The following is a 12,858-nucleotide window of genomic DNA, read 5'->3' as shown; positions in this document are numbered from 1 at the left end:
CAGGGGTCAGGGTAAGGCTCTAGCACATCCCAAAGGTTTGATCTGAGGCGTGTGGGGCACAGAAAGAACTCTGTTCTCCGCAGCTGGAAACAGGAGAGGTAGGGAAATTCCACCACCCAGGTAGGAGCCACAAGCCACAAAGACCTGGACTCTCCCGTGGCTGCTTGTGTAAGACTGTGTGAGTGAGACAGCCAGGGGCCGGGAAGGGAACACTCAAGACTGTTCTCAAAGGGCGATGTCAAAGCCATTTTGTTTTAGAGTTTGTTCTAATTCATGTGTTTTTCAAATATCGCTATCGGTGGAGATGAGGTAGGGGCCCAGCATGGGGATGGAGCAGCCTCGGGCAGCAGGTCGCCACTGAGCAGGGTGTCCACGCGGTTCAGGGACACCTGTGTGGGCCTCGGCCTGCCCACCAGCTCCGCATGTCCGTGAGGGGCCCCAGGGTCCCGGCAGGATCGGACCGCCGGGTGCTAACAGACCCCTGGGCTGTGTTGTCCGTGGCAGGGCTGGAAGTGTGCCAGTTCTCTCGGGACGCCTCGGTGGCTGAAGCGTGGCTGATCGCCCAGGAGCCCTACCTGGCCAGCCGGGACTTTGGACACACGGTGGACAGCGTGGAGAAGCTCATCAAGAGGCACGAGGCTTTTGAGAAATCCACGGCAGGCTGGGCAGAGCGCTTCGCCGCCCTGGAGAAGCCCACCACGGTGAGCCGGGAGGCTCGGGGCGGTGGGCAGCCACGCCTGGGGGGTCCTCAAGTCAAGAAGTCTTCGGCGGTTACTGGGGACCTGCGGACAGTGTAAAGGCTGGGCAAGGCGGGAGAGTGGGAAGGAAATAGGAGAGGGAGAAAGTGCTGACTTTTGAACCCCAAAGACAAAAGGGGCTCATTCCAAAAGGAAGGAACACCAGGTACGTCGGGTATCGGGAGCCTCTTTGGAGGAAGGTTGTCTGAGAGCAGGCTCCCCTCTGTGGCTTCTCTGACCCGACACCCACCCCCGGCCTTTGCCTCCCCTAGCTTGAGCTCAAAGAACACCAGACCCCGGAGAGAACTGACGAGGAGACTGGGTGAGTGCCCTCTGCTGAGAGGGGTGGAGGAGGAGAGGGGAAGGGTCCTTCCAATCAGAAACCGCCCCCTGATGCCTTGACAAACCACCTGTGACCTCCCACACCTGGGCCACTAGTCAGGGAAATAGAGTGTCTGGAGCTTAAAGACAGAGAAGAGCTTTCATTCTCCCCCAGTCCTGGGTGGCCTGAAGGCCTCGTGCAGGAAGGAAATGGGTGGAGAGCAGTGGCTGCTGCACCCTTGCCCCCCTGCTCTGGGAACCGGCTGAACATGTGTCCCAGAGGCCGTGCTGCACGGAGCCATGGCATTTCTGAAGCATCTGCCTAACCTTTCAGGCGGAGGCAGGTCGAGCAGCTCCTTGCTAAGTGTCTGCCAGGCTGCTGACTTGGCTTGTGTTCTCTGGGGACGGGGTGGGAAGCCAGGCCTTGGAGGTAGTCTCTGGCCTCTGAGAGGCGTTTGTTTCTAAAGCGGGACTCTGTCTTCCATAGGCCTCAAGAAGAGGAAGGCGAGACAGCAGGGGAGGCTCCCCGAGGTCCCCACCGCGCAGCCACCGAGCGAACGTCCCCGGTCAGTTCCCTGTCCCATCTGTCTAGTTCCTGGGAGTCGTTGCTGCCCGAGCCCCCTCATCCCGACTAGGCCCAGCTGGGGCAGGAGGCCAGGACGGGCACACACTGCCCCTGCCCCCCAGACTCCTCCAGTCAGTCTTCCTTGTTTACTCAGCTTTTCTTAATTCCTAGAATAATTCCCCTTCTCCCTTCAACCAAGGAAAGACTGACATGCCAGCCCACTGACATGACTCTCTTAGTTTGGTTTTATCTGGTCTAATAAATTTTATTATATAAATACATTACCATCTACATCAGGGGGAACAGTTTATACAGGCAGGAATGATTCCCTTGTATACGCTGTCCTTTTACCCATTTTCCCTCTAACACCATCCTTAACTCTCCCCTCTACGCCCACACACACACACACAAATATACTCACAAACGGACCATTTGGTCTTCCTGCCCTGGCCATGGCATTTGGGGCAGTGAAGTGGGCATACCCACCCTCTAGCAGGTTCCTTCCTCCTAAGCAGAGCCCCCCCCCCGCCTTTGCACCTTCCTGGCCTGAGGCTCGTGGGTCAGGGAGTTGGAGATAGAGCTAGCTCTGAGGCAAGGACAGACTTGACGGAGCCCTTCAGGAGTGAGGGAGAGCCCCAGGGCTTCTGGGTCACAGGCCTCCAATTTGTAGAAAAAGAGGATGCCTGGGGGAGGTGAGGGAGGGACGCAAACACTCCCACTGCCAGAGGCCTGGCAGATGGCTTCAGGACCTGGCCTGGAATAGGAACCAGGAGGTCTATGCAGGAAGTCTGGGAGGCTGTGATCCAGGTTTTGGGGAAATGTGCTGGGAGCAGCTGACTGAGAAGAAAGCAAGAATCCAGCATGTGCCTTGCATGGCTTTGCCACTGCATGTCCACCACCTCTCCAGGTGCCCAGGTGAGCTTGCCTGAACCTTTAGGAGTTCTTGGTGGAAATTTCTGGTACACCAGCCACCCCAGAAAAATGCACAACACTGAGCATTTCCTGTGCAGAATCCCTGTCAGGTCTATATTTCAGCCCTTCCCACCCTCTGAGACACACACACACACACACACACACACACTCACTCTCACACTCACACTCTGAGCTCCCTCTGACACCTCCAGTCGGCCAGAGGTGTCCTGAGCTGCACCAGCCCTTCATGTCCAGCAGAGGGCACTCCTGGGCTCCCACTGGTGGGTCTCTCCCAGGACTTCCCTCTGAAGATCCCATCGGCGCGTGTGGGAGTCTCTGGTGGACTTTTTCTCAGGAACAGCCTCCACTGGAAGGAGAGAGAACTCTGGGGGCTGGCATGGACTGTGGACACGGGGGCTGGGACTGTTCCTGCCACCTGCGCTTCAGCTGTGCGTCCCTGTGTGTCTGCACGGTGGTGGCCTGGGTCTACGGGTTCCTCTGTGACCACCTGCTCGATCCATCCATTGTCTGTGTCGTGTACGTCTGTGCAATGTAATTACATGTGCATCAGAGCCGCCTCCACCCACCGCCTGAATGTCGCTGGATTTGGGGGGAGTATAACCTGCTTGGACCTGAGCGTCTCTGGAAGGAGGGAGTGAGCCCACATTTGAGACCCTTCCCAGAGAGCCAGCCACCCCGCCAGATGGGGAAACTGGCCTGTGCCCGGTACCAGGAAGAAACTGGATGGCGAATCAAATGAACACCAGGCCTGAGGCCTCATGGAAACAGATTTCTTGCTGCTTCTCCTTTCCGAGCCCTTTGTTGAGTTTTCACGAGGCTCCATGGGACTCCGAGGGAGAGTGGGATACCCCATTGGTCTTTGATATGAGAAGAGAGGAGAATGGGTCACATGCAGGGTTCAAAACCTTCCCAGAAACCTCAGGCCTCTCCCAGGAAGGCCTGTCCGCTGAGCCTTCTCTCTGGGGTAGGCCTGGGTCCAGTGGCTCTCCTGCTGTCCCATGTGTGGTCTGGTGTCGGTGCTCTATAGGATAGATCTGTGCTGTGTGTGGTCTGGTGTCGGTGCCCTATAGGATAGATCCGTACGCTGTGGCTTCACATGAAACCCATCACTAGTGCATGCCGGCTTCCTGCATGGGAGTGGACCAGGCACCTGAATCCCTGAGTAGACTGCTGCACAGCACACGGTGGCCACCCTGCCAGCCCCGCCTGGTCCTCCGCTTCCCGGGTGTGTGCACGCACACATGTACGCACACGCAGGGACTGGAGTACCATTCCACGCATTCAGCGTTTCTTCAAGCACATCCATTGCCTCTATCACCTCTTACCTTTCCACATTAGAGCATGTTCTAATAAAAACAAAAAGAAAGGGAAAAAAACCCATTATACGGGTAAGTGTGTAAGAAAGAGTGCATGAGGCCAAGCAGAAGAAACAAGGTTTCACAAATGGCAAAATTCCTGGAGTGGAAGTCAGGACATTGGGTTCTAGTCCTTAATTGTAGAGACTTCGTGCATGATTTTAGGCAAACCCCCTAATCCTCCTGGGTCTCCCTGCCCTCATAAAGCTCTGTCTGTGGGATTACAGAAAGTCCAGAACATTCCTGTATGTGAACAATGCACCTAGATAAAGGGAGAGTTGGGAGAGACGGGTTTCCCCACTTTTGTCTCGTTCTCAACTCTGAGGAACCTGGTTCTGTGGTCAGGTGCCAGCTGGTGTGAGGCTGGAGATGAGAAAGAGATGGCAAGGGGCCAGGGTGTTTCCTGTTTGGGGAAGAGAGGAAGCCAGGGTTGGACCTCTGCTCCTGCCAAGGCCAGTGCCCTGAAGGTGGTCCCCGGGCAGCGGGCTGAGCCGTCCCCCTTCCTCTCACACCCCACCCTCCACCTTATGTGTCCCCCCTCCATCCTGGGTGCGGCTCTGGGGAGGGCTTGAGGGGCCTGCTAAGGGTCCTCATCTTCTAGGCTCTGAGTGCCCCAGAATCCTCAGTGTACCATTTGCGATGAGATGCTGATTGCTAAGATGCTGAGGTTGATTTCCTGGAGAAGCAGTGGTATTGCAGAGGATCCGAGTCAACCCAGGCTTAGGGGCCCCCAGCCAACGGCTGCGGAACCTCTTCTGTGCACTGTGCCTGTTTCCCGGCCGCGGGTGGGAAGGAGGCCCTGCTCTAGGAACTCTCCCAATGGGGCTGCTGTGACGACGCAAGGGATACCCCTGAGAGGGATTGGTGCTGCGAGGGGCTGTGACAAGAAAGAGTCTGCCTTCGGGGTTCCCTGTTTGGGGCAGTCGTGCCCCGTCTGCCTCCAAGCCTCAAGGCTACATTCCTCTGTGGTGCAGGGATTCTGGGGTGAGGCCGCTCCGGAGAGCAGCTGCCTGGGTGCCTGTCATTATCAGGCCTTCATCAGGTTGTCAGGGAAAACTCTTACCCAAGTGCAGCTCACAGACGTCACTCTTCCCATGACCTTCCAAGACCGCCTGCAGCTGGCTTCCCCGAGAGGACTGGGCATCTCCTTCCAGCATCTTAGAGGTTGACGTGGCTTCAGGGAAATAACCGGCACTTGAGAACCTGAGGGATGGTGCCCCGGGGCTGAGCAGGCCCTGGGTTGCAGCAGGTCACCTTTTAGCCAGTGGCTGGCTGGCTCCAGCTGCTGTCACTCCCTTGGCAACTCCCCACAGCAGCAGGCAGCCTAGGGCTCTAATCGGCGGCCAGAGGCCTGGCTCTGACGTTCTTGGAGGGAAGGGATGTGGGTGTGGAGGCAGCAGCTGTGTTTCTTCTTGCCTGAGCGAGCTTTCCCCATCCTCCCTCCACTCCCCCTGTGAGGCTGAACTGAGCTGCTGATTCAGGCGTTTTACAGTGAAGGCAAATGGTGTGTTTGCCCATAATAAGCAGACCCAGCCTGGAAAGAACGTCAGTTTTCCCGTGAACCTGGGCGTGTCTGTCTCCCCAGGATGCCTGAATCAGCGTGGCAGGGCTGTGTCTGCCTACAGTCTGGCACCGCGCCCTGGCACCCCAGGCTCCGTGGAGAAGCTGGCCCTAGGCTCTTTGTGGACATCTGTCCGCCGCTCGGTGCGCCCAGCTCTCTGTACTAGGGTCGGACGTGATCTTCCTGGTCCCGCTGCTCAAAGGCAACTCCTAAGTTCATCTTCCAATCTGTGTTTTAGAGCATCCCCGATACTGATGAACCCAGGATGGGACTCAGTTAACATCATAGGCATCTCAGAAATGAGGCGTGAAGCTGCCGACTGCTGGGCGTCAGATCTGGATGGGGGTGTCAGTGTCTTCTCTTTTGAGACTTTCTGAGTGGCTGGCTCAGAGTCACCAAGGCATCAAGCAGCCGCCAGCGCCCCCAGGGCAGGGAGCCCACACTGGTGGTGGGAATGGCAAAGACAGCTCCTGAGGAAGAGTCGTTCTCTCCCCCGGGATGGCCGTGGACCAGGTCTCCCCTCCCTGTCCAAGGGGACCCTGCACACTCCCCTCTCCTTTCCCCGTCACTTTATGTGGTGGCCTTCTGCTCTGTGTCCCCTCCTGTTGTCTTCCCTGGTTCCCAGTGGTCATCTCAGACAGACAGCTGGCCCCTGGGACACAGTGCTGAGCCCCTCCGCTGCCCATCCCACTCCTCACGAGAGCCCCTCACCATCCCTGCCACCAACCCGGTGGACCCCTCGCTGCTCCAGCCTCAGCTCCTCCCATGCTCTTTCCTCTGTTCAGCAACAACGTCTCTGTTCTCCCTTTAGGCATCTGTCTCTGTTCACCCTAAATTCCCATCTCTTCATCTGTTTGGCTGCTCTCAACTCAACCAACCATCTCTTTTTCTCCTCTTGCAAACTGTCTTCTGAACAACCTTCCCAACCTGTCTGCTGACAGCCTTCTCACCCAGAGGATGAGAGCCCAGACCTCAGACACTGGGGGAGGGAAAAAGTTCTCGGCTGCAGAAGTGGCCAGCTTCCCCCACCTCACCGTCTCACAGGGCTATTTGGTTGCCTAAGGTATTCAACAATAGATCTTGTCTGGTCTCAAGCCCCTCTTCTGGCCCTTTCCAAGGTGACCATGACACGACCACACTGCCTCAACCAATCAGCCACGTGTCTTACATAAGCCAGACGCATTCCCCTTTAGACCATGAGCCCCATCGGATAGGCTCTTTTCTCTGGAGCAATAGTCCCACCGTCTTCTCTTGCAGCAGGATTTAGTAGGAAGAGCACAGGGTTTGGGACCAGAGAGATTCGCATCCTCAGACTTCCACTCACTAGCTGTGTGACGGTGGGCTAGTTACTCATTTTCCCTGACCCTCAGTTTCCCTCATCTGTAAAACAGGGGCAGTGATACTTGCCTCGCCGAAAGGGTGTGAGGATCGAAAAAGAGAATATGGGTAGAACACCTAGTAGGTGATTGTGTTCATTTTTCCCTTCATTTTTTTCTCACTGCAGTCCTTCATCTCTTAAGAGAAACATTCTCCATATGAATTCTAACATCCATTGCCAACACCCTCCCAAACCAATCTTCCTGGAGTGCCCTTCCCTGGAAGCACCCTACATACACACTCTAGGCTCAGTCCTTATTGTGAGGTAGGCAGGTAAGACCATTGCACGGCTAAAGTCAAAATCTCTGGGGTGCATCCTCTTGCCCTCGTTCTCACTTACCAGCATTTCCTTTAGAGAGAAGCTCGCTTGTGTTTCCTTGTTTGTTGATGTGTCTGGGTTCACTGAGGATCTTCTAGAATCTCCCAAAGACCCTGTGGTCGCACCCCTGGTTATTTTTCTCCCTGGAGCTGGAGTTAGTTGTCTGTGTGCTGTCCCCCTGCGCCACCTGCTGGCTTGGCCTGGAAGTACACCTTCAACACCTTTAGTCCAGGTAAGAAATGTACCCATGCTGCCCCTCTTCCCTTCATCTTCTTGAACCTCCTCTGGGGAAGAGACATCTGCCTGCTTCCCCCCACCCAAGTCAGTTTCCTAACAAGGCAGGACCCTAAAATGTCAAGCTTACAAGACTCTGCAAATACTCTGATGTGGCCATACCCAGCCCATCAGGGGCTCAGGCCTCTCTCCCTGTTTGACTACAATCCTGTGGGATCCTAAAAGGCTCTCCTATCTGTGCCCTTTCCTCCCCTGATGTTCCCACCAGCATCCAGTGCTGCCTGTCCCCTACCCTCCTCTGACATCGTGATCCCAGCAGCCAGCGCACCCACCCACCTGTCACCCAGACCTTCAAATCAGAGAACAGAAGCTCCATGCTTATTCCAGGCCCCATCCCTGGGCCATTCTCCCTCCTTCTGTTACACCCACTTATGGTCTAAACTCTCCAGCAGCCCCAACCTGACGCCCAGAGTTTCTTCCAAGTAGCTGGATCCTCTTTTTTTCAGTGTCCCCCAGCTCCTCTGAGTGATTGCTCTAGGCTGGGTTACCTCTCAGCAGAGTAGGTGTAACCTCTGCATCTTCCTGATGACCCAAGGGCTAAAGCAGCTGGCCTTCTGCCTTATATCACGGAGGATCATCTTAGCTATCCAGGGCCTTTTGGCAGAACCTACCTGTCCCTACAGCCAACGAGTAGCCAGCATCCCCTTCTGGTGCTCTGCTGTCCACAGATCTCTCTGCCTGTCGGGCAAGGCACAATCTCTATCAGAGCATGGTATGGTTCCAGGGGCAGCAGAACTGCCCCTCAACCCCCAGCTCTCTTAGAAGATGGTGCAAAGCATATTCACCCCTGGGGCCTATAAAAGGAGGGCCCAAACCACGCCCCCATCTTTCTCCTGTGTGTCCCTTCCCCTAACCCAGGAGAGAGAGAAGCCCTGCCAGCCCTGGGCCTGGGAGGAGCAGCTGCCACCAGACCCCTCCACCTCCCACCCTCATTCTCGACTCCTTCTCCTCAGGCCTTGGCCTTCAGGGGAGAGGGGAGAGGGGAGAGGGTGTGTTTTAAATTTTCTCCACATGAACAGTCAAGAGAGCAGAAGAAATCTTTGCATACATTGGAAAACCCCCATTTCCCAAAGCCCACCCATGACCTGGCCATTTAACTTTTGGTCACACTGGCCGTGGCCTCTGACTGGCCCTGCCAGGGAACATAGGTCAGGCATCCATTAGGAAGAAACAGAAGAAAGGTGAGATTAAATTGGGAGGCAGTCCTGGAAAAATCATCTCTATTTTCAGAGGAGAGTTCCCGAAAGGAAGGAGCATGGAAATGAAAAGTATAGGAAGAAAATATGGACAAACAGGGCTCTAGTAAAACCAGTCCCAGGAGGGAAGAGGCTGGGTGAGAGGGGTGAACATGGTTGTGAGGGTCTGCTGGGTTTTCCTCCCAGCATCTGCCACACATCTTCCCTGAGGCCCCCAGAGCAGGTGTGGGGACGGCCTGGCCCATCACCAGGAGGAACAGCACAGCCAGCTGGAGAGAGAGAGGATGAAAGGCTTCACTACCTCCCCAACAGTTATGCCCAAGTCAGAGGGTTGGCCTGACTGGGTCCATAGAAGGACCCCAAACGCAGGCTCCCAAATCCAACCCTGCCACTCCTGCCCTTCCTCCCTGCTGGAGGAGGATCCAGGCAGGGCTTTAGAGCCTTCAGATCCTTGTGGTCAATTCTGGCTCATTGCTGACACTCAAAGATATAAATACTGCCAGATGCATAAAGATGGGCATGGCCCAGCCACAACTCAAGGGATTCTAAGACAGGAAAAGATGAGATCCCTACAGATGTGGTAAAAACTCAGGCCTGTCCAATTGTGGAGTGCATGCTCTTAATTGCCTCTGGTATCTATTAGCTGTGTGACCTTGGGGAAGTCACTTAACCTCTCTGAGTACTGGTTTTCTCATAGATTGAAGGTGTTAGACTAGGGTAGTGTTTTCAAACTTTTCCAGCCATATTATCCTTTCTTTTGGGGTTCTTAGGGAACACCAACCTGTTTATTGAACAGCCCTTATTTGATGGGATACAGCCATGACCAGCTTTACCTTTCTTCCAACCACTGCCTTCAGACATCTCCGTTGAGCCTCCGCTTCCCATTCCTTAGTGCCAGCTCAGGCAGACCTTGGTCACTTTTAGCTGTTAAAAAGTCTAACCAGTCTGTTTCAGTTTGAAGCTTCAATCTGATGTCCAGTATGGTGCCCATATCTCTCATTCTCCATTTCTCTATTTCGGCTTCGACCCAAGGTCTGAAGGACCCACGATGGGGAGCACAGGGTCTGCTGTTTCCTGGCTCCTCCCCAACACTCTCCCCTGGGTCTCCGTCTTCAGCTGGGACAGGGAGTAGAAAAGGGGGCAGTGTCTCTTTACTGCCTGGGTTGGCTCTGGTCCTCTTGGGCTGTCAGTGCCCTTGGTCCTTCAGGTGTCCAAATACCACCTGCTTGGGGCCTACAAGACCCTTCCCAATTGGTGCTGTAAGGTCTCTAGCAGTCAGGCCTTTGAGACAGGGTTCTGGCCAGATGTCTCAAGCTAGGGTGGCCTTCCTTGGTGCTGGGCACATAGGAGACCCGCCCATTCTTGCCCCAGCCGGCATTCTTGTGCTGCACTCGGAGGCTGGCTGCCCCTTGCTGCCGCAATCTGTCCTGCCCTCTCTCCGGGTGCAGTGGCACAAAGGCCTCTGCATAAGGGTGTACCCAGCTGGGGAATAAGAGGTCTGCTTCCCCTTCTCATGCGCACCTGACATACCAGCACGTGGCTCCACTGGAGGCCCCTCACTTGGCTTGGGCAGGGGCTGGGAGGATCCTGTCCTCTACGGGGAGGAGCAGGGAGGTAAAAGCCGCGGACTTTCCCTGGAGCAGTGACTCCTTAGGTGGTGATTCTCTACCCCTGCAGCACATTCGAGTGCATGAAAGGCTGATTAAGAAATTCCAGTGTGCTGACCCCACTCCAGGCTAGTTAACTCAGCATCCTGAGGATGGGTCCCGGCATCCTTTGTTAACGCTCCCGAGGTGATTGTAAAAGGCAGCCAGGGTTAGGAGCCACTGCCCTACTCCAACGAATCCCCACCAAATGACGGAGGCAGGACCTGGGGAGCAGGTCACGGCCCTGCACCATGACCCGGGAAGGTCTGGGTCTCCCTTTAGAAGGTGGTGGCAGAGGCTTAGGGCCTGGTGCCCTTAGCTTTGGGGTTTTAGACACAAGTGGAAAGTAACAGAAGGGTTCCCATACAACATCCTACCACAAATGTTCTTCTGTCCTGTCTTAGCAGCAGAACCCTTTCTTCATTTGAAGTCTTGCCAGAGCCCCATGGATGACTCAGTAGGAGCTGGAGTATCTGTCTGAAGCAGGGGTGGGCCCTGGAGCCGGGCAGCATCGGAAACCCCCCGGATGAGCCCCTTCAGCTCACTCTAAGAACCTTCTGTTCCTATGTTAGATTGGAGAGGGGGAGAGTGAGAATGGAGCCAGAGACATGGGCACAGGCTAGGGAAGCAGGCCAGGTGGAAACCCACAGCAGGTTGAGGGAGGGCCAGGGTGGGCCAGGAAGGGCACAGGAGAGAGGAACCAGACTCAGGTGGGGCCTGCTGACCTCCCAGTTCTGCCGAGAGTAGCCACCCCTGGCTCTGAACCCCCAGCAAGGTGTGCTCCTCCCATATGCCCCTGAGCAGGGGGAAGAAGAGAGGCAGTGGCCCCAGGACCTGCAGCCGCCACTGCCGCCAGGGCCGCACAAGGAAGGGCAGGAGGAGAAATCCAGCACAGATGAGAGGCCCACCACAGAGCCCCTCTTTAAGGTCCTGGACACGCCTCTGAGCGAGGGTGAAGAGCCTACAACGCTGCCGGCCCAGGTGGACCACGGGCACAGCGTGCAGATGGAGGGCTACTTGGGCCGCAAGCACGACCTGGAGGGGCCCAACAAGAAGGCGTCCAACAGGTGTGTGGGGGAGGGCCGTGGGGTAGGAGGGGTGGGCAGCTCCCAGGGACTTTGAGAGCAACATGGGTATGCTTGTGGGCGAGGGTGCCCTCTGCCTCTAGTCTGAGAGCTCCTGGGCATTCTCTAGGACAGCCCGGGGGCTGCTTGGCATGATGGGAAAAGCCTGTCTTCCGTTGTGGTCCTGAGTTCAAATCCTATGACCTGGTACTAGTTGCTCAGCCTCTCACTTGTAAAATGGGGATGACGGGGGCAGCCTGCCTCTTCAGTGCAGATGCCATGCCTGGCGCAGAGCAGGAACTCGGTGAACGCTAGCTGTTATTATCCCAGGGCGGGGTAACAGGTAGGCCTTAGCACTAACAACACATCCTTGACCAAGTCCCACTTTTTACCCAATCTGGGCCCCAGTTTCCCCAGCTATAAAATAGGAGAGGAGAAAGAGTTGCTATGGTCCCTCCTAGCAACCATATGACTCTGAGGAATTCATTCAGAGGCTGTGTCGTTTCCTGACCCTGAGGCAGTCATGTCCTTGGGTGTGGTCTACCCAGGGATGCCTAGACCCAAAGTCTCTGGAGGCTCCTGCCTTCAGGTAGCAGTCCAGGGTCCCAGAGAAACAAGGCAGCATCAAGAGGTTGAAGCCAGCCACATTCCCAGGGCCCACTGGCAGCATACAGAGAGAGCCTAACCTGGGGGACATGCCAAAGTTAATTCAAATTCCAAAAATCAATTGGGGGGCCCAGCCAACATGAAGAGGTTTATTGCTTATATGGAAAGCCTGCCGGGAAAGGGAAACTAGCATTTATAAAGTACCTACTGTGTGCCAGGCATTATGTTAGGACTGATAATAGCTTCTCAAACCTCCTATGATATTGTAGTTTCCATTCTCCAGATGGAGAAACAATCTCAGAGAGGTTAAATCATTTGTCCATTTACTCCAAGACCAGCTCCACCTTTGCAACTGCCTTACTTGGGCTACAAGCTCAGAGAAGGTGGTGAGGGCCAGAGGAAAGATCCCTGAGCTGGCGTCAGAAATCTGGGCTTTGTGGAATGGCTCTGCAGCCAGCTTTGTACAGGTCAGGTTCTCTCTTTGACCTTCCAGTCTTTCCTCCCTACGTGCCCTGCTAGTTCTCCACTTTTCTGCCCTCAAAAGGGAGGGAGGAGGAAAGGAGGAAGAGGAGGAAGAAAAGCTTAATGTTTCTCAGTACTCATTACTGTGAAAGGGCAACATGTTCCCCATTTGTCAGGGAAGGAGCTCAGGTGAGCCCACACATGAGCCCATGAGCCTGCTGTTCTCACCAAACATTTCAGCTGAGATGAGCCTTGATTTACACCAATACATTTCTTTAAAAAGTGCTAGTACAGGGCTTCCCTGGTGGCGCAGTGGTTGAGAGTCCGCCTGCCGATGCAGGGGACACGGGTTTGTGCCCTGGTCCGGGAAGATCCCACATGCCGCGGAGCGGCTGGGCCTGTGAGCCATGGCCGCTGAGCCT

The 12,858-nt window shown here is 55.4% G+C and overlaps 1 protein-coding gene across 2 annotated transcripts in view; it reads left to right on the top strand.

Annotated features, from left to right (window-relative positions):
• Positions 1-12,858, top strand: part of SPTB (spectrin beta, erythrocytic) — a 121,499-nt gene that overhangs the window by 107,077 nt on the left and 1,564 nt on the right. The window contains exons 29-32 of one of the 2 annotated variants that reach the window (XM_027111483.1): positions 505-701; positions 1,010-1,059; positions 1,546-1,624; positions 11,109-11,371. In XM_027111483.1, the coding sequence (XP_026967284.1) occupies positions 505-701; positions 1,010-1,059; positions 1,546-1,624; positions 11,109-11,371 (589 nt within the window). Of the gene's footprint in view, positions 1-504; positions 702-1,009; positions 1,060-1,545; positions 1,905-11,108; positions 11,372-12,858 lie in introns of those variants that run through there. The other variant, XM_027111482.1, reaches the window with a different exon arrangement.

The sequence above is a fragment of the Aethalodelphis obliquidens genome, unplaced genomic scaffold (assembly GCF_003676395.1).
Source record: "Aethalodelphis obliquidens isolate GAN/ISIS:26980383/991018 unplaced genomic scaffold, ASM367639v1 scaffold10, whole genome shotgun sequence".
Taxonomy (NCBI): Eukaryota; Metazoa; Chordata; class Mammalia; order Artiodactyla; family Delphinidae; genus Aethalodelphis; species Aethalodelphis obliquidens.
Note: the sequence above shows the minus strand (reverse complement) of the source record. Positions and strands in the feature narration are given on the sequence as shown.